The sequence below is a fragment of the Rana temporaria genome, chromosome 10, assembly GCF_905171775.1.
Source record: "Rana temporaria chromosome 10, aRanTem1.1, whole genome shotgun sequence".
Lineage (NCBI taxonomy): Eukaryota > Metazoa > Chordata > Amphibia > Anura > Ranidae > Rana > Rana temporaria.
In genome coordinates, this window is record NC_053498.1 from 45,205,191 (window position 1) to 45,231,848 (window position 26,658).

Below are 26,658 nucleotides of genomic sequence, written 5' to 3' on the forward strand. Positions count from 1 at the left end.
CAGGTAAGTGAGGGGAAACTTGCGGAACTTGGTTCTTAGCAGGTTTTTCTGGGGGGTCACAGGGGACATGCCTAAAGTTATGCGCTGCATCTGGCAAAAGTAGGTCACATATCTTAATGATAGGATGGCTCTATGTGTTGTTTCCCCATAAGAGGTGACCTCCCTGGTAGTATTGAAAAGCATTTGAGTGGCTGTGTGTGTGTGTGTTAAGAGAGCTGTGCTTACCTGCAAGCCTCCAGGCGATGCTGCATGGGTTCTTCCTCCTAGCCTGGATGACAGGCAAGCGCTGGCCTCGTGGGCTCCCTTCCCCCCACCCCCCCCCCGTCGGCGGGCGCGCGCGCGCGTCCCCGTGTTATGAGCGCAATTTTCGCGCCGTTAGCTGAGGGGGGAAGGGCGGGTCAGTTGGTTTAAGGAAGGGGCGGCCCTTCCTTTCTCGTTCCATCAGCTCAGTTCATGCTGGAACTGAGGAGGAAGAGACCAGAGCGGCAGCACGGGGCGCCGAGGACACACAGTGGCCAGAAAAGATATTACAGCCTTCATAAGACTGTCTTGAAGCCTAGAAATAGGCTGTTCTTTTCTATCTCAGCAGTTTTTTTTTGGCAATACTACTAAGGGGGACAGAATGTTTTTTCTTTCTTGGGTTTGAAAAAAAAAAAGAAAAAATCCATCAAAGGGAGAGAAGGCAGTTTTTTCCCCCAAACGGGTTTTTGGACAATAATTGTTTATAGTTCCAAACACCGATAAGTTAGCGGGCGTACCTCGGTATTGTACCATGGCATCCGGGTCAGAGGGTACAAGAGGTGGGGATTCCCCCAGAGAGTCTGAGGTCTCGGACAAAGTTATGCCGCTGCTTTCCCCAGAGGGAGCCTTGGTGGGACCATCGGGATCTGGGGCTGGGACTGTCACGGGTCAGTCCAACCCTAGGGTGGTCACGGACGAGGTATTGTCCACCTCTTTAAAGGAGATGGAAAAAAGAATGGAAAAGATGATAACCATGGCTCTGCGGGGCAGAAAACGGAATAAATCTCCGTCACCCGAGCATGGACCCTCTGAGGAGGAGGTCCTTTCCGCAGGAGAATTGGAAGACCTCTTGGACAAAGACCAAGCAGGTTCGGGGATCGAGGATCCGGATACAGGGGAGTCTGGGGCAGTCTCCCAAAGGGAGAGCTTGTGGGTTCAAGCCTTAACGGACTTGGTCCATAGTGCTTTCAACTTGCCAGTACCAGATCTCCAAGTATCGACTGTTTCAGCTTTGGGCTCACTAAGGGCGCCTCAAAGCAACGCAGTTTTTCCGATCCATCCTCTGCTAGAGGAAGTTTTGTTCCAAGATTGGATCAAGCCAGATAGAATCTTTCTACCACTTAAAAAATTCTCTGCCTTGTATCCTATGGAAGATAAATTTTCCAAGAGATGGGCAACCCCTTCGGTGGACGCAGCCATCTCATGTGTTAACAAGTCTTTAACATGCCCTGTAGAAAACATACAGGTGTTCAAGGATCCGGTTGATAAACGCTTGGAAGCACTACTTAAAAACTCCTTCACTACTGCAGGGGCAGTAGTGCAGCCAGCTGTGGCTGCGATTGGGGTTGCACAAGCATTATCGGATCAAACTAAGCAGATGCTTAAACTTATTCCTGCCCAGCAGGCAGAAGAATTTTCGGATGTCCCTAGGGCCATACGCTTTACGGTAGATGCGATTAAGGATTCTATCCAGCAAGCGTCACGTTTATCGTTATCCCTTATCCATATGAGAAGACTCTTATGGTTAAAGAGCTGGGAGGCCGAGCCTCCATGCAAGAAGCTCCTGGTAGGGTTCCCCTTCCATGGAGGACGACTCTTCGGAGAAGACCTGGATAAATACATTCAGACCATTTCAAGCGGCAAAAGTACTCTTTTGCCAACTAAGAAGAAGTTTCAGGGGCCTGCGTTTAAACGACAGCACTCCCCTGGGCAGGGGCCCTCTAATGCCAAGCAGTATCGACGGCCTCCTGCAAAATCAAACTTTAACTTCAATAGCAGGCAGGGCCAGGCGGCCAGAGGCAAGAAGCAGTGGTTTCGCAAACCAGCAAAACCAGCCCCCAAGCCGACCTTATGAAGGGGCGCCCCCACCCACGAAGGTGGGGGGAAGGCTGCGTCTTTTCAGAGGTTTGGGAAGCCAGCATTCCCGACAAGTGGGTACGGTCTTCCGTGGCCACGGGCTACAAATTAGACTTCCTAAGGTTTCCTCCTCCTCATTTCCAGGAGTCAAGGATTCCAAACGATCCGGAGAAGGGAGCCGCATTAATGACGGCATTAAATCATCTACTCTCCCAGGAAGTAATAATAGAGGTACCAGCCCTAGAACAAGGGCTGGGTTTCTACTCCAACCTATTCATCGTCCCAAAGTCCAATGGAGATGTCAGGCCAATTTTGGACCTAAAGATGGTAAATGCATACCTAAAGGTCCGCTCATTTCGGATGGAATCCGTGCGGTCAGCAGCTGTCACACTCCAAAAGGACGACTTCATGGCTTCCATAGACATAAAGGATGCCTACCTTCATGTTCCAATTTATCAGCCACATCAAAGATATCTACGCTTTATGGTGGCTTCGCGTCATTTCCAGTTCGTGGCGCTTCCCTTTGGGTTGGCTACGGCCCCCCCGGGTGTTCACGAAGGTCCTAGCCCCAATCCTAGCCCAGCTAAGGATCCAAGGGGTCACGATCCTAGCGTACCTGGACGACCTCCTAGTCATAGATCACTCGTCTCCTGGCTTGGAACGAGCAGTGGCCCTCACGGTCCAATACCTCGAGAGGTTCGGCTGGGTCCTAAATCGAGAAAAGTCAGCATTCCAGCCCACAAGGCAGTTGGAATATCTCGGCATGAGGTTAGACACAGAACAACAAAGAGTGTTTCTACCTCTGATGAAGGTCAAAGCCATCAGGGAATTGATCCTACTGGTTCTAAGCAAAAAGGAACCAACTATTCGCCTATGTATGCGGTTACTAGGCAAAATGGTGGCCACATTCGAGGCGGTACCGTACGCCCAGAGCCACACTCGCATCCTGCAGGCAGCCATCCTGTCAGCATGGAGCAGGAGGCCACAGGCCTTGGATATCCCTTTGCCGCTCTCATCAAGAGTCCGACAAAGTCTGTGTTGGTGGTTAGACCCTCAGAATCTACTGAGGGGGAAGTCTTTCAGCCCAGTGGCTTGGAAGATAGTAACCACAGACGCCAGCCTGACGGGCTGGGGAGCAATTTTGGATGGTTGCACTCACCAGGGTACTTGGGCAAAGCCAGAGAGGCAGTTGCCCATCAACATCTTGGAGCTCAGAGCTGCTCGACTAGCCCTCAGGGCTTGGACGTCCAAATTGCAGGGGTTCCCGGTGAGAATTCAATCAGACAATGCCACGGCCGTGGCATACATAAATCACCAAGGGGGAACCAAGAGTCAAGCCGCTCAGAGAGAGGTGAGCTTGATTCTCCTATGGGCAGAGGCTCATGTGCCCTGCATATCGGCAATATTCATTCCAGGAGTGGACAACCTTCAGGCGGACTTCTTAAGTCGCCAGACTCTGTTGCCGGGGGAATGGTCTCTGCATCCACAAGTCTTTCAGACACTCTGCCAAAGATGGGGAGTGCCGGACGTGGATGTCATGGCATCGAGACTCAACAAGAAACTAGACAGGTTCATATCCCCCTCAAGGGATCCGATGGCCTGCGGAACCGATGCGCTGGTTTGCCCTTGGCATCAGTTCAGACTTCTTTATGCGTTTCCCCCGCTCCAGTTACTACCCCGCCTGCTGCGCAGGATCAGGGTGGAGCACATACCAGTCATCCCGGTAGCTCCAGCATGGCCCAGAAGGGCATGGTATTCACTAATCCTGAAGATGGTAGTGGGAGACCCTTGGACTCTTCCTCTACGGCCAGACCTGCTATCGCAAGGTCCAATCCTCCACCCTGCCTTACGGCATCTAAATTTGACGGCCTGGAGGCTGAATCCCTGATTCTCAGGGGTAGAGGTCTGTCTCAGAAAGTAATCTCTACCCTAATCAGAGCCAGGAAACCGGTCTCTAGGGTGATTTATTACAGGGTCTGGAAGGCCTATGTAGGCTGGTGTGAGTCCAAGCGATGGCTTTCTCGCAAGTATACCATCGATAGAGTCTTAAGTTTTCTCCAGCTAGGAGTGGATAAAGGACTGGCATTAAGCACAATCAAGGGACAGATTTCAGCTTTGTCAGTGTGGTTTCAGCGGCCGCTGGCCACTCACTCGCTGGTTAAGACCTTCATTCAAGGGGTCTTACGTATTAATCCTCCAGTTAAATCCCCAATTTGTCCGTGGGATTTAAATCTTGTTCTGTCAAGTTTACAGAAACAACCTTTTGAGCCGTTGGCTGAAATTCCTTTGGTTTTACTGACAAGGAAGTTGGTATTTTTGGTCGCCATAGTTTCCGCCAGAAGAGTACTGGCAGCCTTATCCTGTAAGGAACCATATCTTATTTTACATAAGGACAAGGTCGTTCTCCGCCCTCATCCTTCCTTCCTACCAAAGGTTATATCCAGTTTTCATCTAAACCAGGATTTGGTATTACCATCCTTCTTTCCGAAACCTACTTCCAGAAAGGAAGGGTTGTTGCATACCTTGGATATTGTCAGGGCCATGAAGGCCTATCTTAAAGCTACAGAGAAGATCCGGAAAACAGATGTGTTGTTCATCTTACCGGATGGGCCCAAGAAGGGGCAGGCAGCTGCAAAATCCACCATCTCAAGGTGGATTAAACAGTTAATCACTCAGGCCTACGGCTTGAAATGGTTGCCTCCTCCGTTATCATTAAAGGCTCATTCTACTAGGGCCATGGGCGCATCCTGGGCAGCACACCACCAGATCTCTATGGCTCAAGTTTGCAAGGCGGCAACCTGGTCTTCTGTCCACACGTTTACAAAATTCTACCAGTTGGACGTAAGAAGGAATACTGATACAGCCTTTGGGCAGGCAGTGCTGCAGGCTGCAGTTTGAGACCCTCGGACTCCAGGGGCTCCCTTTTGAGTTAAAATTTAAAATTATTTTTCTCAACTAAGTTGGATTTATTATGATTTGAGTATATCTCTAAATTAAATCCTTTTGTCTTGGAGATGTTCTCCCTCCCCTCATTGTGAGCATTGCTTTGGGACATCCCATATAGTAATGAATATGCCGCTCTGTGTCCCGTGATGTACGATAAAGAAAAAGAGATTTTTAATACAGCTTACCTGTAAAATCTTTTTCTTGGAGTACATCACGGGACACAGAGCTCCCACCCCTCTTTTTGGGGACCATTTTGGGAGGCATACTGCTTGCTACAAAACTGAGGTACTCCTCCTATGGGAGGGGTTATATAGGGAGGGGCATTTCCTGTTTGAGATTGCCAGTGTCATCACCTGAAGGTACTCCATATAACCCATATAGTAATGAATATGCCGCTCTGTGTCCCGTGATGTACTCCAAGAAAGATTTTACAGGTAAGCTGTATTAAAAATCTCTTTTTTTTTTTCAATCGATCAGTGCCACCGGCAATAGCCGAAAGCACTCATTAGAGTATTCGAACTGTGGGGAGACTTCAGAGCACCGTAGCTTAGCAGGATTGATTCCCCTATCCACATTAAATATGTGAATGGGGGAATTGGGTCATGATAAAAAGATTAATATGAGCTGCCTTACTTTTCCTTATTTACATTGATGTTTTCATGATAAAGTATAGAAAATATACTAATACTTCTATCTGTAGTGCTGAACAAGCACTTTTAACATGTGAGTGTTTGGATATTATTAATATATACTTACAGTACTGTGCAACAGTTATAGGCAGATGTGAAGAAATGTAAAGTAAGAATGCTTTCAAAAATATATATTTCTATTCCGTTCATGAACGGACACAGCAGCAATCTTGACAGTAGGGTATTGGCCTTCTATTAGGAGAGGACTAGGCAGAAAATAATGTTAAGTGTTAAACACACATCAAAAACTGTACAGTACCGCCCAGGGGGCGGTCCCTCTAGGTACAACCCCTTCTCCCTGCATCATGCAGCTCAGTTTTTTCTGCCTAGCATAGGAGAAGGACGTGGCTCCCTCAGGGCCTATAGTCCCCTTTTTTTTCTACTTTTTTGTTCCTGAGATCTTCTATCAACTGCGACTGGGTGACAGGTTGGACATCAGATCCTTGTAGTCCCCCCAGTTTCAGCCATCGAGTGTGTGCCAACCTATAGCTATGCACTGGGTTGTCCATGACATGCCCCGTTGCTCCAGGGGTGGCCGGTGAGCTTCTTGCTCCGGGGCACACATATGACCGGGCTATGTCTGTGTCAGTGTGCCAGGGCCAACAGCCACACCATAATTGCGCGGGAGATGGGTCTGTCTGGAATGCTGCCAGCGAGTCCATGCAGGATGGGTAAATAGCAGTTCCCCTGCTCCGGCAGGATGGCACGACTGGGCATTTCCGGGGAGGTCGATTAGGGGTCAGACTGAATGGGCAAAAGTGTTCAAGGGTTGAAGGAGCATCAGGCTCCCCCGGACTGTGTGGAACTGGCCGACCAGTTGGTTCAGGGCCTTAAGTTTGTTTGCGAGTCAGCCTTGGATACTATTCCCTTGCTGTCCAGAGCCTCAGTCTATGCAGTGGTGTTGCCCTGCCTGATCTGGTTAAAATGTTGGTCCGCGGACCAATCTTCTAAGAAGGCCCTGCTGGATTTACCTTTTGAGGGTGAGAGACTTTTTGGTGCCTCTCTGGATGACATTATAAAAGATGCCACAAGAGGTAAGGGCACTTTTGCTTCCGCAATCCAGAAAGGGTAAGGAGCCACCCGGTAAGCATGGGCCCTCCTGGATCTCAAGGCCCTCAACACCTTTGTAAAAATACAAAGGTTCAAAATGGAATCGGTTCGCTCTGTGGTCGCTGCACTCCATCCGGGGGACTTTCTGGTGTCCTTGGACATTAAGGACGCATACTTGCATGTCCCCATATGCGTCAGGCATCCGAGGTTTCTGCATTTTGCAGTCGGGGATGATTATTGTCCGTGGGCAAAAACGTCTTCCTCGTCTGCTTCGCAGAGTGGAGACCGAGGGGATTCCGCTGATTCTAATTGCCCCAGATTGGCCTCAGCATCCTTGGTACACCGACTTAGTAAGGCTGGTGGCGGATGTTCCTTGGCGACTGCCGATGCAAGATGACCTTCTGTCAGAGGGTCCTATACTTCATCCTACTTTACAGTCACTGGCTTTAAAGGCATGGCTGTTGAAAGTCGGGTGCTAAGGGACCAAGGCCTGTCGGATTCGGTGATTTCCACCATGCTGAGGGCACAGAAATCTTCTTCTCTGAAGATTTATCATCGCACATGGAAGGCCTACATCTCTGCATGAGGAGATAGGGTGGCGTCCACAGACATATTCGGTTTCCAGGAATCTGCTGGTTTTACAGTGTGAAGTGGATCAAAAACTTGCCTTAAGCACCATTAAGGGACAGTTATCAGCCTTGGCTTACTTCTTTCAACGACCCTTGGCGCCTCATTCACTGGTGAGTATGTTTGTGCAAGGGGTTCGACATGTGGCCCCTCCAGTTCGACCACCGCTGCCTCAGTGGGATTTGAATCTGGTGCTATCGGTACTTCAGAAACCTCCGTTTGAGAACATCAGAGAGATTCCCCTTTTGGCACTCTCTCAGAAAGTTGCCTTTCTGGTAGCTATCACATCAGTCAGGAGGGTTTCTGAGTTGGCGGCCTTGTCTTGCAAGTCTCCCTACTTGGTCCTCCACAAGGATAAGGCGGTGCTTTGCCTGCAGCCTTCGTTTGTTCCAAAGGTTGTTTCGGGCTTTCCTCTAAATGAGGACATTGTGTTTCCGTCCCTGTGTCTTTAGCCGTCGCATCCAAAAGGGGTTGCTTTGCATTCCTTGGATGTGGTCCGGGCTCTGAGGGTGTATCTGTATGCTACGGCTCCGTTTGGGAGGTCAGACTCGCTGTTTGTGTCGATAGCTGGTCCAAAAAAGGGTCTCGATCTCGTTGGCCACCATTTCTTGGTGGATCAGACAGCTTGTGGTTCAGGCTTACGCCTTAAAAGGCGCGGGCGCCTCCCTTTCCCATCACGGTGCATTCAACCAGGGAAATTGGTGCCTCCTGGGCTTTTTGATATCAGGTGTCTGTTTCCCAGGTGTGTAAGGCGGTGACCTGGTCGTCCGTTCACACTTTCACCTTCGGCCGCAAGGTTTTGCAGGCGGCTGTTTTAAGGTTGCAACTCCTCCTGTTGAGGTGCTATGGTTGTTTTGGGTGGAGGTTGTTTGCTTGCCGTTTTGCTTTTATGACACTGCTTGGGGGAACGTCTCTAAGGTCAAGAATAAAGAAGCTGTGTCCGTCAATGAACGAATGAGAAAATAGGATTTTTGTACTCACCATAAAATCCTTTTCTCTGAAGTTCATTGACGGACACAGCACCCTCCCCTCCTATTTATGTTTATACTGCTTTTTGACAAACTGAGCTGCTAAATGCAGTGTGAGGGGTTATAATCAGTAGGACTGCCCCCTGGGCGGTACTTTTTAGCTTTGCTGTTTTTCATGTGTTAAATGATTCTGCCTAGTCCTCTCCTGATAGGAAGGTATATAACCCTAAGGTCAAGAATAAAGGAGCTGTGTCGGTCAATGAACTTCAGAGAAAATGATTTTAGGGTGAGTACAAAAATCCTATTTTAATTGTTTGTTTTTATAAATTTTCAAAATGCAAAGTGAGAGAACAGAAGAAAAATTTAAATCAAATCAACATTTTGTGTGACTACTCTTTTGGCTTTAAACCAGCATCAATTCATCAAGCTCTTTTGAAGAAGCACAAAGAAACGGGCAATGTTGAGGACCGTATACGCAGCCAATGAAAGTAATATAGTAGATGAAAGACGCATCATGCTTACTTCCCTTCGACAGCAGATGTCCAGCAGTGTCATCAGCACAGCACTGGCGAAAACCAGTAGGACCCAGGTACACCCATCTACTAGCTAGAGGAGCCTGCCCAGGAGTGTTCTTCATGGAACCAGATTCAGCCAAAAAGTCATACCTCTGACGGAGAAACAAGGCTAAGCGACTCAGCTATGCATGAAAACATAAGAACATAGGTACAGAAAAATGGCAGCAGGTGCTCTGGACTAATGAGTCGAAATTTGAAATATTTGGCTGTAGCAGGAGGCAGTTTGTTTACCAAAAGGCTGGAGAGCGGTACAATGGGTTTCTGCAGGCAACAGTGAAGCATGATGGAGGTTCTTTGCAAGTTTAGGGCTTTATTTCTGTAAATGAAGTTGGAGATTTGGTCAAGATCAGTGGTGTCCTCAATGCTGAGAAATACAGGCAGACACTTATCCATCATGCCATACTTTCAGCGAGGCATGAGCAGGACAACAACCCCAAACATGCAGCCAATGTCGTTAAAAACGATCTTCAGCGTAAAGAAGAACAAGGAGTCTTGGAAGTGATGGTTTGGCCCCACAGAGCCCTAAACTCGACATCATGGAGTCTGTCTAGGATTACATGACGAGACAGAAGGATTTAAAGTGGCCTACATCCACAGAAGATCTGTGCTTAGTTTTTTAAGATGTTTGGAACAACCTACCTGACAAGTTTCTTCAAAAACATACTGGTAGATTTAATTGGCTTTCCTAAAAAATTGGTCTGGATTTGTGTGACTGATAATAGTGTTAGGTTGTAAGCATCTTCATAGAAAAGGGAATTTATTGACGGTTAAAGGTTCTCTGTAAAGTGCTGAAGAAAATATGTAAATGTTCTGCGCAAGTAAAATAAATACAGTATTTTAGTTTGCTGATGTAATCTTGTTCTGTTGACAGAAAAAATTGGATCCAAATGGTCCACTCTATGAACCCTCGTCTGCCTCTCTGGTGTTGTCTTCTACAGAGGTTGTGGTGACTGTTGGCTTTCCCGGAGGTAAGCTTTGTTACAGATATCATGCTGATGGTGTGGCAGAATTTGTGTTTGATACATAAAATGCCATTCACTAGATATTTTTCATTAACCATTTGACGACTGCGCCATAGCCAAATGACTGCTAGAGCGCGGTCAAATAACTCTGGGAGGGTGTACTATGACGCCCTCCCAAAAACGCGCACCCTGGGGCACGCACCCGGGAATGTTCGTGACCGTCAGGTCTCCCAGACCTGGCGTGTCACGGATCGGGGTAAAGGGCCAATGACAGTGTGATCCCTTGTAAACAAACCAAAGAATTCTGGTTCAGCTCCTCCCCTCTCCTCATGCCGATCGGTACAGTGTGTGAGGAGAGGGGAAGAGCCGGCTGAAGCAGCGCTGTGGGCACTTCAGATCAAGCCCACAGTGCTGCTGCAGCCGGCTCTTCCCATAATATGTGCCCATCCCTGGCTCCATCCATCCATGGTTCATCCATCCCCATTCATGGCTCATCCATCCATCAATGCTCCATCCATGGCTCATCCATGCTCCATCCATCCCAATTCATGGCTCATCCATCCATCCATAGCTCATCTGTGCCACATCAGTTCTCATCCGTGCCACCTCCATACCACATCAGTAATCAGTGAAAAATGGGGGAACTAATGCGCAAACCAACAAGGGATAAAATATACCGTATTTATCGGGGTATTGCGCGCTCCGGCGTATAGCGCGCACCCCTAAAGTGGACCCGCATTCCTGTAAAAAAAAGATTTTAGTACTTAGTTTTGGTGTCTTGCGCGGCGTCCATCGGCGGCCTCGTTGGGTCCGGTGTCCGTCTGCGGCTTCGCTGGTGTCCTCCTCGTCGGGTCCGGCGTCCTTCTGCGGTGTCCTCCATGCTCGATCTCCGCTTCCCGCGCTGAGTTTGAACTACTGCGCCGGCATATACAGAGCGCAGTACACTCGTGTATAGTCGGGCAGGTTCGGCTCCTCTCACGGTCACGTCCTGTACGTCCAGGACGTGACTGCGAGAGAACCCGAGCCTGCCCGACTATACACGAGTGTACTGCGCTCGGTATATGCCGGCGCAGTAGTTCAAACTTGGCGCGGGTATCAGCGTATATAGCGCACCCACGATTTTGCCCTGAATTTCAGGGCAAAAAAGTGTGCGGTATGCGCCGATAAATACGGTACTAAAAACAAAAAAAGTAGCAGCCACCTAAAAAGTGTTCACACACTGAAAGATATATCAATAAAAGGGGGGTGAGGGGGTGCTCAGGGCTGTCTTTTGCATTGGGCACACTGGGAAGTTGCCCGGGGGCCCCACTTGCCTGGGGTGCCCCCCCATCGGCTGCCCAGCGACCCCAGTAAAAAATGGTGGAGAAGCGGCGGGTCAGAACTGTATCGTGTCTACAGTCTCTGAGAAAGAGTCTGGAGAGGAGTCAAGAGTGGGAGCGCCGCCAGGATGGGGGTCACGGGAGAAGTCAGACATGAGGAGACTGTAGGATAAAACCTAGAGCAGCCAAGCTGGAGCCATCTGACTGAGCTTTGCACGGTGCACCTGAGAGGAGGTCAGTGATAGCGCCGCCAGGCCAGTCTAAGGGGCGGGTGGTTGCTGATGTAAGGGGGGAGTGAATACAAAAATATTAGTGACCCCCCCCTTTACCTTGGTGTATTTACTCTACAGAAGGTAGTCTCTGGTCACCAGAGTGCCCCACACATCAGAGTTCCTGGTGTTCCCCTTTACATCAGAGTCTGCAGGATTCCCCCTTACAGTGCAAGGGGGAACTCAGTCTGAGGACCCTGATGTAAGTGGGAACTCTGATGTAAAGAGAAAGCAGTGGACTTTGATATAAGGTAGTCTCTGGTTACCAGAGCCCCCCTCCACATCAGAGTTCCCCCTTACATCATGATCTGCAGCATTCCCCTTTACATAAGAGTTCCCTTTCACTGTATGAGGGAATCCTGCAGACTCTGATGTAAGAGGAAACTCTGAGCAGGCTGGGTTATACTAACCCAACCTTCATGTCAATGAAGAAATTTGTAAAACTGTAATTTTAGGTACTTTTTGCAGTGCCGGTAAAAAAATGTGGTTCTGCCAGCAAATGTAATGATTTTTGTCAGTAAATTCTCGTGCGTGATTGTGTAGACAGGGCCCCAGTGCACTGTATTGCCCGGGGCCTATAATGCTCTTAAGATGGCACTGGGGGTGCTTACTATAAAAATATTTTAAACTATATGAAATAGCTTGCATAAAACACCAAATAATTCAAGGGTGATAATTGCAAAACATATCCATAAATGGCTCTTTATAGAGGTGAAAATAATAAAATAACGCTGTGAAAAATGTATTAAAAAGTGCAACAATCCAGTGCAGAAATGACCTGTGTAAAAAAATATAATATAAATAAAAATACATACACTAGAAAAAAAACTGTATAAAATTGTGCAATAAACAGTCTTTAGTGCAGAAAAAACTGTTCCAAAAGAACATGCAAAATAATGCAAGTCCTTGTGCTGGAAAATCTCTAAGCCACACTCCACAGCAATGTGCAAATAAATCCAAAAAGTGCAGATGCAAAACAATTGTCTCTTAATTGCAGTTATATCCAATAAAGTGCAGGTGCTTTCATCCAGTGCTACGTGCCAAACCTTTTCCCCAGCTTCTCACCTTAAGAGGCTAAATAAGCCTTTCTGTTGTATTCCTCATAAAAAATTATCCCTGCTCACTTTCTCTTTATGGTCACACCTCCTGGTTAAATGTTTAGACAGACACATACAGGAACGAGATGGTACTCCATAGTGTAGTATTTCAGCCCTCAAAATTTCACTCGCCTGCTCGCATTTTGCGAGTAAATTTGGAGGGCTGGCGAGTGTGGGCTGCCTGGGAGCTGGGGGGGGCGAGCAAGGAGAGGAGAGTCGCGTCGCTGCTGCTGTCGCCGCCGCCTGTTTGTTAATAGCGCGGGGAACATTACATCTTTCAATTCAATAGCTGTGTTCACCGCGGCGCGTGTCAGATACAGCGCCTCCCCCTTTTCCAGGCACTTTTTTCATAGACAGATCACCCATCCCAGGATTGGATGGGTAATCTGTCTATCAAAGATTCCTGGACAAGGGGGAGGGGCTGTATACGACGCTTGCGGCGGCAGCTATTGATTTGAAAGCTGTAATGTTCCCCGCGGTTTGAACAACGCGGCTCCGGCTCCTCTCCTACCCTACCCAGCACAGGTAGGCTGTATTGTGGGGGGAACTCCTGGCTGCTATTGTGGGGGGAACTCCTGGCTGCTATTGTGGGGGAAACTCTTGGCTGCAAAATGGGGACATTTTGCTGCACTGGGGACACATGCTGCATTTTTGGGCACGGATAAAGTTGTTGTTTATATTTATTTTAATAACTTCTGCATAAAACATTTAAGTGCCATTTCATGAGATTTATGAGGGCGTGTCTAGGGGCGGGACATGGTAGGGTTTGGATGGCGCAACTGGTGGCGAGTACGCCTTGAGGCCTGGCTAGTAGCTCAGGACTTGAAATTTTGGGCCCTGTAGTATTTAACACAAAAAAATATTTTTTATCAATGGTCAAACACTCACATTTAAGCAGAGGTAATTCAGCATATACTGACAGTACTGTGTGCAGGAAGACTTCCAGGTTCGGCCGCACCCGGAAGAGATGTCACCACGGCTCTGTCCTCACGCGTATCATGACTGTCTACGTCACTTTATTGGATATCACTGCAATTGAGAGACAATTGTTTTGCATCTGCACTTTTTGGATTTATTTGCACATTGCTGTGGAGTGTGGCTTAGAGATTTTCCAGCACAAGGACTTGCATTATTTTGCATGTTTTTTTGGAACAGTTTTTTCTGCTATAAAGACTGTTTATTGCATATTTTTATATAGTTTTTTCTAGTGTATGTATTTTGCATACACAGATTTTATATTATATTTTTTACACAGGTAATTTCTGCACTTTTTAATAGATTTTTCACAGCGTTATTTTATTATTTTTACCTCTATAAAGAGTCATTTATGGATATGTTTTGCAATTATCACCCTTGAATTATTTGGTGTTTTATGCAAGCTATTTCATATAGCTGAAAATGTTTTTATAGTAGGCACCCCTTCACCCCCCTTTTTTTGAAGTGTCACATCAGTACTCATTCGTGCCACATCAGTTATCGTCCATGCTACATCCATGCCACATCATTGCTCATCCACACCACATCAGTGCTCACCTGTGCCGCATCAGTGCTCACCCGTGTCGCACCTATGCCACATCAGTTCTCATTCATGCCACATCAGTGCCACTAAAGTGTAATAGGTAGTCAAATTAGATTTGAAATGTATGTTCCTAGCACTCCCTGCATGTTGTGCCTCTGTATGTGGCCTGGCTGTGTAATAGTCTCACACATGTGGTATCGTCATACTCGGGAGGAGTAGCAAAATATATTTTGGATTGTTTTTGGTATGTACGTGTTGTGTGTTGGAATTATCTTATAAATTGACAACTTTGTGTAAAAAAAAAAGGGGGAGGGTTTCATTTTCTTTCCACATTTTCCAAAAACTTGAGGGAAAAAAATGACATGTTCAAAAGACTCATTATGCCTCATAGATTATACATTGGGGTATTTTCTTTCCAAAATGGGGTAATTTTTGGGGCTTTTCCATTGTTCTGGTGCTCCAGGGCCTTAAAGTGTAAGAGGTAGTCTAGAAATATGTGTAATTTATGCTCCTAGAATGCTTGATGGTGCTCCCTGCATGTTGGGCCTCTGCATGTGGCCAGGCTGTGCAAAAGTCTCACACGTGGTATCGCCATACTCAGGAGGAGCAGCAGAATGTACTTTAGGGTGTCATTTGTGGTATGCATATGATGTTTCGAGAGAAATAACCATGTTAACATTACAATTTTGTGGGGGGTAAAAAATCTTAATTTTGCAAAGAATTGTGGAACACAATTACAACTGCAAAAAAACTCACCATGCCTCTTACTAAATACCTTGGTATGTCTACTTTCCAAAAAGGGGTCATTTGGTGGGTATTTGTACTTTTCTGGCTTGTTAGTGTCTTAAGAAATTTTGTAACAGAAACAAAGAAAAATTAGTAGTATTTTTACCAAATTTTTAGTCTTTTTTTTCATTTGTAGCGCAAAAAAACCTAGTGGTGACCAAATACCACCAGAAGAAAGCTCTATTTGTGTAAAAAAAAAAATACAAATTCATATGGGTACAGTGTTGCACGATATTCAAAATGTGAGAGAGCCCAGTGGGCAAGTGGTTAAAGCTAATCTTAACATGGTAGGTCCTGGAGATTAACACTGCTGGCAACCATGCTTTCATATTGACAGAAAAGAGTACATTATAGAATTAACTGCAAACCTAGTGCACGGATGACTTAGCCAAGAGTGAGTTCAAATTTGCAGTGTACCTAATCTCTTAAATTCAATAAGTTCCTTTCAAATAAGTTTTCTCTTGTGTTCATGGACGGACACAGCAGATTATCTTGACAATAGGGTATTTATCTTCTATCAGGGGAGGACCAGGCAGAAACTTTGTAAAGTGTTAATACAACCTTAAACTGTACAGTACTGCCCAGGAGGCGATCCCTCTAGGTACAACCCCTCTACCCTCTACCTGCACACAACAGCCTCAGTTTGTTTCTGCCTAGCATAGGAGTTGGACCTGGTTCCCTATGGGCCCTTGGTCTTGGAGGTTTTTTTATGCTTTTTGTAAGCTTTTTGAGTTTTTTCCTCTGCTTTGATCCTGAGATCTGCTATCAACTGCCGACTGGGCAAGAGGCTCGATGTCATCGATCCTTGTAGTCACCCCAGTTTCAGCTAGCGAGCGTGTGCAGGCCTTTAGCTATGCGATGGGTCAGCCACGACATACCCCAGGGGTGGCAGGTGAGCTACGCGCTCCGGGACACACATATGGACCTGGCTCATTACTGTCTGTCACAGTGTGCCAGGCCAACAGCTACCTCCATACTGCTCGGGTGGTGGGTCTGTTTGGGATGCTTCCAGCAAGCTTTGCAGGATCGGTAAGTACCCTCCCCCCTGCCTTGGAGGAGGGGTGAGATGGCTGGACATTCCCTGGGAGGTGGATCGGGGGTCCCTTACACCCTTCCCCTCTCCCTCCGCTCTCTGTGGTGGCTGCGCTGCTAGGTCCACTGCCCTGAGGTGCTGTACCGGTGGGTCCTGGAGAGTTTGTTGCTGTCTCTTTATCTTGCCACCATGCTGTCCCTGCCTGTCAGTGCAAATTTTTTCTTTTTTGACGGCCATTTTCACGTAGACTGCATTTGCGATGCTACGGCAGCCATTTTCCTGTAGCCGCGTGCCTTTTTCCCTTTGGGATGACCGCTCGGCGGCCATTTTCTTGTGGTCTGTGTGCCTTGTATTTTTCACAGCGGCTGCCATTTTTCCATAGTCCTACAGAGTGAACGCTCGGTGGCCATTTTCTTGCGTTTTTTTTTTTTTTTACCTCTTGTGGCGGTGTTCTTTCTGTGCAGTGTGAACAGCCGGCTTCTTTTCTACTCCCGGAACACGTGCAGCGGCATACAGAGGGCTTCCTTCTGTCAGGACAGGGCGGATGGCACTGTGCAGTTCTCTTTTACTACTGGGGTGGTGAGTGCTCTGGGGTGACCCCTTTCGGTGTATAGAGCAGCTAGGAGGGTGGGCTGTGTGCCTGGTGTTGCGTCTCTGAGCGGTAGACGTGTGGGTCAATATGGCGTCTGAAGCGGATGCTTCTTCCCCTGACATACCTGTGTTGGCAACTGGTGCCCCTGCTCCTGCGGTTTCTGTGGAGGCTATGTCGGCAGTCCTGGAGGCCTTTGTTGCAAGGGTGGCTGCGGTGTGCGGGAAAAAGGGAGATACAAAAACGCCCTCTTCCCCCACCATCTCCTGGGGATATTGCTGACTCAGATTCGGGCCCTGCTACAGCTCCCAGCCCAGGTTCTGATGTTTCAGAAGATGTGGACCACGAACCTTCCGACAGTAAGCACTTATCACTGCGGTGGGAGATACTTTTAAATTGAAGGATAAGTCAGGCGCATCTACAGGTTTCGGTCCCTTTTGGGTTCCGCAAGCCTGTGTGCCTTACTTGGATAAGCTTTTGTATAAGGAATGGGAACGCCTGCAGAGGACCTTTTCGGTCCCTAAGTGTATAGCAATGCGTTATCCTTTTGAGGAAGATTTCCTGAAAAATTTACCTCTTCCCCTGATTGTGGACCATCCAGTATCCAGATGAAACAAGGTAGCCACGTATCCGGTGGAAGGAGCACCTGTGTTCAAGGACCCGGTGGACAGGAGAGCTGAGGCAGTAGCCCGCTCCCTGTTCACGGTAGTGGGGTCAGCAGTGCGTCCGGCTGTCGCTGGAGCCTTGGTGGCTCGGACGCTTACGGAGTGGGCTAAGATGCTGCACCACGAGTTAAAAGAACACCAGGCTTCCCTGACCTGTGTGCAAGGGGTCCGCCCAATCCTGGACGTCAAGGCCCTGAACTGCTTTGTAAAAGTTCAGGATGAAATTGGTGCGCTCGGTAGTCGCGGCACTCCATCCGGGGGATTTCCTGGCGACTTGGACATCAAGGACGCATACTTGCATGTTTGGAAAATAACGATACTGGAAGTATAGATAAACACCGCGCTACTATAAAAAACTTATAAAATGCAGCCAACACCACGGAATGGATCAATTCCGAAAAACAAACAAAATAAAACATAAAGTGTAGCGCTAATTATAAGTGGGATAAAGGATTGGGTATATTAATAATTAACCAATCATTGAAAAGTGTCCGTATGAAACACATTAAAGTAGTCCATAAAAAACTGTGAAAAAATTAATAATAAATGAATCCTCAAAATTCAGTTCACAGTGGATAAATGTGCAAAGAAAAATAAAATTTTTTAAAAAAACTTCAATAAAGAAATGGTAATAAATCTTCATAGGTAAAAAAGATGTATAAATCCAGCACCGAAATGAATGGAGGCTTACCAGAAGCTGTGGACCCAGAATAGGCATATACCTAGTGGGTCATTTGCGCTTTAAAGTTGATGATACCAGCGAGGAGGTGAAGTCCAACACAGGATCAGGTGAAAGTCGGTTCAGAAGCACCTTGTATTAGGTTGTAGACTTGGGTCCATATGGAGGTTCAGACACTCAATACAACGTGTAGGAAAAAATATTGCGCTTGTAAACAGTGAAAAAGAAAAAAAGGGGAAAGCAGCGATCATAAAGTGTTATACTACACTGTAAAATATGCAACAAAGGGGAAGAGATCGCGCTAAATAAGTGATAAGTGAACAAAAAGTGACATAAAGTTCAATAAATAAATTGTCCCGCCACAGAGGCAAGTAAATAAATCTCCCAGGTGATAAACTCAATCCACAAGGAAAAGTGCTGGACAGAAAGATCCTCCACCAACGATAAAAAGGGCCTCTTACCGGATAAAATTGATCTCTGGTTTAAGAGAGATCAACTGAGCATAAGAGGCATGGATGGATATCCCATAGGCAGCAATGGACAGCAACAGCGGTGAAATCCTAGTGCATAATCTTTACAGATACATCTCTCGATGGGACATCCAAGGATATAAGAAAGCAGAAAGACTCCACATAGCGTAATAACGTCTTGGTTTAATATCGAAATCAATAAAATAACACTTACATATCAATGTAGGCAAACGAATAAAATTTGAGCCGGCCCGCTCGATACACAGCCTGTATCAGGTAAACAGTACGCGGTGACGTCAGCACGCCGCCTCCCAACGTTTCGTCGCAATCGGACTTGGTCACGGGATGACTCAATACAACGGAAGTTAGAAAAAAGAAGGCAAAAATGCACATAGTGTAAATCCGTTTAAAAGTTTACTTGATAGCAAAATCAAAAAATGGGTTACACTCACATTTTCAGCATTGGTAACAGGCATGTAACAAAGAGCAGTATTGTCAGCAAATTCCCGACATGTTTCAATCTAAACGATCATCATACTTGCATGTTCCCATATTTATCGGACATCAGAGGTTTCTGCGTTTTGCGGTCGGGGACGACCAGTACCAATTTGTAGCTCTTCCTTTTGGCCTGGCCTCTGCGCCAAGGGTGTTCACCAAGGTGCTTACTCCGGTTCTGGCATTGCTGAGACAGCGAGGTATCGCTATCGTGGGTTATCTGGACGACCTTCTTCTGAGAGCTGCTTCAAGCTCAGAATTGGAGGTGGATATGGCGATTGTCATCCAGACCCTTCGAGATTTCGGTTGGGTCATACCTTCTCAAATTTCTGTGGACATCCCCTGCCCGAGTAGGTGACTTTATATAGGGGCAAGCTGGCATTCACTAGGCTTTTCCAGAATCTGACAGAAGGGGGAGATTATTTTTTTCAAGTTCATCGTAATGGCCTTACGGGCAGAGTACAATAGCAGGGATATGAGTATTTTCCTGGCTCTGATTATTGACATTTGTTCCACCAGCACCAGCAGACAACATTTAGGATCATAAGGAACACGAGTCTTAGTGACCCTAGCAATCGCCTGAAGTACTTCTTTGCAATAATGTTCTATTGCTGGGCAAACCCCAAAAATGTGGAAAAAGTCAACCGGTTGATGGGAGCAATGCCACCATGCCGGAGAATGCGCCGCCGACATCTGGTGAGGTGTATAGTGAGCTCTATACACAATTTTGTACTGGACCAATTTGTCCCTTGCAGAGACCAGAGGGGAGAAGGGAAACTCCCAAATCTCCCTCCAGTCGTCCTCGCCCAGCTCCGGTATGTCCCCCACCCATTTCCTGCGGAGGGAGGACAGCCCGGGGCCGGCAGCAACCAGCAGGGACCCATAGAGCTGGGACGTGGGTTTCTCCAAGTCCTTCACACTAAGGGTGGATTCGAGCTCCGAATATGCCAAATCAACTGGTTGGCCTAAAAACCGACACCTGTATGCATGAGCAATGTAAAGATACCTAAATGGGCCTGTGTAGGCACATAAAATTTGGTGCGTAAAACGTGAAAGGGGGTGAGCTCTCTGGTGACAATATGCTCAAGGGACAGTATTTTGTATTTGGCCCAGGCCTGCGGATATGGGATGGTATTGAACTGCAATAGGTTAGGGTTCAGCCCAGGGCCGGTGCAAGGATTTTTGCCAACTCAGGCGAAGGTGCATTTTGCCGCCCCCCCCCCGGCACGCACGCACTCGCGCGCACACACACACACCATACAACATATATGTGCTCCATTAAGCTTTAATGGTTATGATGCTTAAAGTGATCGTTTAACTTGCTTATCTTTTACAGAGAAAGATAGCAGACAAACTATTTGTGGTTTTGTAAAGTGCATTTTATCAACAGTTGTTCCATAAAATAAGTTATAAGAACTACAAAACATTTTCAACAATGAAACTGCAGCAGGACATATTGCAACAGTGAAAGTGCAGGAGGACATAGTGCAAACACATTAAAGGGTCACTAAAGGAAAAAATTATTTTAGCTGAAATGACTGTTTACAGGGTATAGAGACATAATCGTTAACTGATTCCTTTTAAAAATGATTAAACATACTGTAGATAAAAACCAATCATATAATGTGCCTGCAGTTTAGTTTTGTTTTTGCTGTTGTTTCCTGGTTCTCTGATGTACAGAGAGCCAATAGAGGGCAGTGAGCCAATAGAGGGCAGTGTTACTTTGTCTAAAACTCCTCAGCACCAATCCAGTTTCGTTTTACACACAGTAATCACACCTCCTTGATTAGTCACCACAGTGAGAAATCTCCCAGTACTGTGGTGATCAGGAAACAGACGACCAGGAAGTGTCCAGAACAGAGAGGATTTACAGCAACATCAAAGCAAAAACGAACAATGAGGACATGAAACTAGGACTGCAGTAAGGTAAAGGAAGCTATTTAGCTAAAAAAAAAAAAAAATCCTTTAGTGACCCTTTAACTTAGAGTGTTTTTTTATTAGGGTAAGAAGTCACAGTATTCTTGTTCACACACAAATTAGAACTTATACTGATAAATATTCATATTAAAACAGAGCAAAAACACAACACACAAACAGTGCTACAATAAAACAACCAATATCAAGGCAAAACCTTAACAGCTATCACTCATAAAGAGTGAAATAGTGCAACTAGGATCAATAAATATACAGTCCCTGACAAGTCTTGTCGCTTGTGTAAAAATTGACCTGAAGTGCCACTAAAATATATTTCTAATCAAGATTTTGTTACAAGAAATGGGTCATTTTAATCCCAACAGCTTTTGTAAAAAGTGCAAAACGAAACTGACAAAAAGTATTCTAATATTCACAGCTTGTTTACCATTGAGTCAATTTTTGCCAAGACATAAGTGTTGTCGCCTTGTTATATGAGCTTTACCTGTGACTAATAATGGATCAATTAGGTCTCAGGTATGTATAAAAAGAACACCAGTACACTATACCTTCTCAACTGCAACTAGACTCTGCAAACATGCCTAAGATTCACCCAGAGACTAAAGTGTTGATTATCAAGTGGCTGAAGACCAGATCACTGCTGATGTGGCAGACACCTTCAATGTGTCTCAGTGTCAAGTTCAGAGGATAAAAATGTTTTTTGAAGAGACTGGAGACGTTTTGGACAAGGCCAGGTCAGGCCGACCCCGCAAGACAACTGCTCAAGAGGACCGCCCAAAATTCAAGGCCAGCCCATTTGCCACTGCAGCAGAGCTCCACGAGACCTGGTCACCTGAATTTCCTGTGTCAACCAGAACAGTTTGTCGGAATCTGTCTCGAAATGGCCTCCATGGTCGAATCCGTGCCTATAAACCAGCACTAACCAAAAGACAATTGAAAAACCATGTGGCATTTGCCAAGTGCCACAGCCTGCTAAAAGGATGGACTCTGGAAAAGTGGCAGAAGGTGGATTTTTCAGATGAATCTTCTGTTGAATTACACCACAGTCGCCGCAAATATTGCAGGAGACCTACTGGAACGCGCATGGAGCCGAGATTTACCCAGAAAACAGTGAAGTTTGGTGGAGGCAAAATCATGGTCTGGGGTTACATCCAGTATGGGGCTGTGCAAGGGATCTGCAGGGTGGAAGGCAACATCAATAGTCTGAAATACCAAGAAATCTTAGCTACCTCTTATATTCCCAACCATAAAAAAGGCCAAATTTTGCAGCAGGATGGTGCTCCATCGCATACTTCCATCTCCACATCAAAGTTCCTTAAGGCGAAGAAGATCAAGATGCTCCAGTTTTGGCCAGCCCAGTCACCAGACATGAACAATAATATGTGGTGTAGGATGAAAGAGGAAGCATGGAAGACAAAACCAAAGAATATTGATGAACTCTGGGAGGCATGCAAGACTGTTTTCTTTGCTATTCCTGATGACTTCATCAATAAATTGTTATATGAGCTTTACCTGTGACTAATAATGGATCAATTAGGTCTCAGGTATGTATAAAAAGAACACCAGTACACTATACCTTCTCAACTGCAACTAGACTCTGCAAACATGCCTAAGATTCACCCAGAGACTAAAGTGTTGATTATCAAGTGGCTGAAGACCAGATCACTGTTCATGTGGCAGACACCTTCAAGAATATTGATGAACTCTGGGAGGCATGCAAGACTGTTTTCTTTGCTATTCCTGATGACTTCATCAATAAATTGTATGAATCCTTGCCAAACCATAAGGATGCTGTCCTTCAAGCTCATGCAAGTCATACAAGATATTAAATTTGGATCTCACAGCACCACTACTTAATTTGCTGACATATTTTTGGATTTTCAGTAAAGTTGTTCAATTTCTGTATAGGAGACAAAACTTTTGACCTGTATTGATTAAATGATAAATCTTTTTTCAGTGAAGCTAATTTATTTCAGTGCATTAAACATCATTTGGGAGGGCTTTAGCTTTTCATAAGTGCTATTTCTAACACCAATTGTTTAATTAAAAGTCAGGTTAATAGCAGGAGTTTTTACAAAATAGAAAAGCGACAAGACTTTGGTCAGGGACTGTAAATGCCTTGATTCATTTTAACATATTTCAATACATAACATAAGAACGTAAGTATCTCTGCAAGTTGTCTATTAGTGCAAATGCATCTAGAGTCCTTTAGAGATATTGCACACATGAGAATGCTAGCCCTATAAAAACGTAACCTTTCTTGCTTTTGCATTCACAAATTCCTGAATAATAGAATGAAAATCAATGACTTGTGCAATGCAGTTTTCAATAGAAATCATTGCAAGTCCCACCAATCTCTCTTGAGACATAGAAGAACGCAAAAAATTATTTATTAATTTCAGCTTTGAAAAGCTTCGCTCACCCGAGGCAACCGATATCGGCAATGTCAATAGTATACGAAGCGCAATGGAGACATTGGGAGCAAAGCCATTTTTAGCTGCATGCGCAAGAATTTGACTAGGTGTCATTGCAGGTTTCAAGATAAGGGCCAATATTGTGAGCTCTTCACACAGTTGTGCTCCATCTACATCAGAATCTCCAGAATTGTTATCAGTCAAAACATTCTGCAGATTTAGACAGTACTCCATCAGTGTTTCCTGAGGTACATCTTTAAGTTTCTGAATGTCATATAGAAACTGAAAGTGGCAGCTGTGATGCTTAATCTGCGTAAATCTCTCATCAAGAGAATTAATGCAGACATCCAAAACGCTGTAAAAGCACTCGGCTTTAATTTTTTTTTGCAGGATCATCAATAGGATCATCTGAAGCTTCATAGCAAAACATCCTCTTTTTGTTTATTTGCCTCACTAATGGGGGGAAAACGGGATCAATTTCCATTTCTATCGCTAGTTCTTTAGCCTCTTCCAGCAAATCTTCAAATCGTTTATCTGAACGATAATCCTTCAAAAAAGTAGTTGTGGATTCCAAAACATCAATCACATTTGGAAGATACATAGATTTGCTTTGAAGAAGCTTGCTGACATAATTGATTCTGTTTAGTATGTTATACCACATTACAAGGAAACACAAAAATTGAAAGTTATTCAATGCTTTTGCAAGTGATTCAGCATCAGATTGTGCCATTGCTGTGTGCGAATCATCTCTTGAAATTTCAGACAAAGCATCATAAATTTCTCCAACCTGGTACCTAAACGGACGAACAGCATCTATTCTTGAAGACCATCTGGTGTCAGACAAAGGTTTTACCGTTATTCTGCCAATATGCTTTTTCAAGACATTCCAACGAAGTGTGGATCCTGACAAAAAAACAAACTTTCTGCACAAGCGAAAAAAATGTTGCTGCATGTTCCCTGCATGTCATGGCTGCATCATTCACTTCAAGATTTAATGTATGAGCACTGCAGGGAAGATAAAAGGCATGTGGGTTGAGATCAAGGATCCTTTTCTGAACACCTTGGTGTTTGCCCTTCATATTAGAGCCATTGTCATATCCTTAACCTCTCATATCGCCAAGTGGAATATTGAGCATTTCAAGTTCACTCAAAACTGCCTCAGTCAGACCTTCTCCAGTTGAGCTTTTGATCTGTATAAAACCTAGGAATGCTTCTTCGATACAGACCTCTGGTTCAGCAGTAGGAGACTCCACGTTCTTTTTATCTTTTATAATTGCTTATTTTCTTTATTATAACAAATTACAACACGTACAAAAAAAAGAAACATGAACAATAGAGACAAAAAGAAAAATACAAGAAACATCACTCTACATACATAAAAGTACATCAAACCCCAAAATTACCCCCCCCAGAGCCCCCTCAGATTATTTCTCTTACTTCCCCTTCCCTCTCTTCCCCTCCCCCCCAAATCAACCCTCCACCTACAGGAGGTAGAGGGAGGGAGAACAAAAAAGAAGAATATAATTTTTTTTTTATCTCCTTTTGAAGAAGGGAGACCAAAAAAAAGCTCCCTATTTCGTGACTCTTTAAATCCCATCACCTTATGACCCCCATACCACATGAGAAGGAGGGACTTACACCCTATAAACAAAAAATAACTTAATAGTTCTTTATTTCGTGGCTGTGACATCTCTTTAAAACCCCACTTCCCATTCTTATGTCCCCATCCAACCAAAATACTTAAGGTAAAAGGAAAAAAAAGGGGGGTGAGAACTGCTTCTCCCCTATTACTTTCCCCTTCCCCCCCAACCCTCTGTGCTCTTCATCAAGTGTTGACTCAATTAATTCCCCCTCTCTACTGTGCAAGTAATCCAGATTAATTAGTGTTGTGAAAAAATATATAAAACGGAAAAAAAAAGGGGGGGAGGGGGACCAAAGTCGCTCTTCTTTTCCATATGCAAAATCCTCTCTCTCTGGTGCCCCCGTGGGGGGGGGGGAAAGAAAAAAAACACAAATAGTCTAACCCTCCCCACCCCACCCACCCCTGGACCTCCCTACCCCAGGCTAGTCCATCCCTATTTCAGGAGAATAGTATATCCAACCCGCCCATACATCCTTAAATTTGTCCTGTTGGTCCTTAACCGTATGTACCCATCTCTCTGCTTCCATTATCCTCCCTACCTCCCTTTTCCATTCCATTATATTAGGGACTCTGGGTTGTTTCCAATATCTAGGTATCAATGCCTTCGCTGCATTTAACAGGTGTGGTGTAACGCTTCTTTTATAAAACTTTATAGATGATGGCATCCCATGAAACAGGAAATGTAATGGAGATTGCTCGAAAGGTCTTTTCAATCAATGAATTTTTATTAGTATTTTTAAAAGCATATTAGCCAATACAGCATAAGGTGTATAAAAGTCCAGGCAAAAAAAAAATAAGGAATGCCCAACAATGGGCTCGACATGTTACACATTGCAGATACATCTTAATGAAAACTCGTATTTTCATACTGTAACCATCCCGAACCAATATACACCAGAACATCAACAAAAATGAAAAGAGTAAAAAGTAGAGTTAAGCAAAATAAAACAAACTAAATAAAATAAAATATCCTAAATGAGTTCACTGGTATGATCATCGGCTTCATGTGTAGCAGCACGTTTAAACTTAAAGCCGCAGTATATAAGAGGACACAGAGCCCCCCAGGAAAGGTCCCAGACCCCCGGCGCCCCTTAGGGATCACACTGCCGCCGGGAAGCCGGACCCCAACCCACCGGGCCCCGCCATCCTCCCCAATCCACAACCAGCACCGACCCTCAAACTCAAACCATGTATTAGCGATAGAGGAGAAAATAAATAAAATCAAGAAAGATAAAGAAAAGGTACAGATAAAGAAAGAACATAGGATACGACAGAAAAGTATACCTCCTATATAAAGGTTTGATGTTATGGCCTATTTACATTCTGTTTATACCATACTATCCATGGGTTCCAGACCTGTCGCCCACGTTCAAGATTATTTTGAGAAGCCATAAACAGGTATTCGTATGTAATATGTAGATTGGTAGTTTTAATCACCTCTATTATAGTGGGTAATTCCACAGACCTCCTTCGCCTCATTATCTCTAGTCTTGCACTCAACAGTATATGAGATGCAATACATCTGTGAGAGCTGGGTATAGCCTCGATACCCAGGGAAAGGATCGCGCTACCTAGATCGAAGGGTAATCTGGAGCCAGTCAGCCGCCCTATAAGGTCAAAGACCTCTCTCCAGAAGGAGTCCAATTTAGGGCACCTCCCCAATATATGTATCAGTGAGCCTCTCTCTCCACATTGTCGCCAACATAAGGGGGACAGTCCCTTTGAAAAGCCCGCTAACCTCGTAGGTGTCAGATACCATCTAAGCAGTATTTTTTGAGATAACTCCAATAAATTAGCGCTCTTTGTGGCTTTGTAATTGGACGCTACGGCTAACT

At 45.3% G+C, this 26,658-nt stretch overlaps 1 protein-coding gene across 3 annotated transcripts in view; it reads left to right on the plus strand.

The window, feature by feature from the left end:
• Window positions 1-26,658, plus strand: part of LOC120916549 (polynucleotide kinase 3'-phosphatase) — a 777,425-nt gene that overhangs the window by 625,923 nt on the left and 124,844 nt on the right. For all 3 annotated transcript variants that reach the window (XM_040327595.1, XM_040327596.1, XM_040327594.1), the window contains one exon: window positions 9,824-9,920. In XM_040327595.1, coding sequence (XP_040183529.1) covers window positions 9,824-9,920 — 97 coding nt within the window. The remainder of the gene's footprint in view (window positions 1-9,823; window positions 9,921-26,658) is intronic.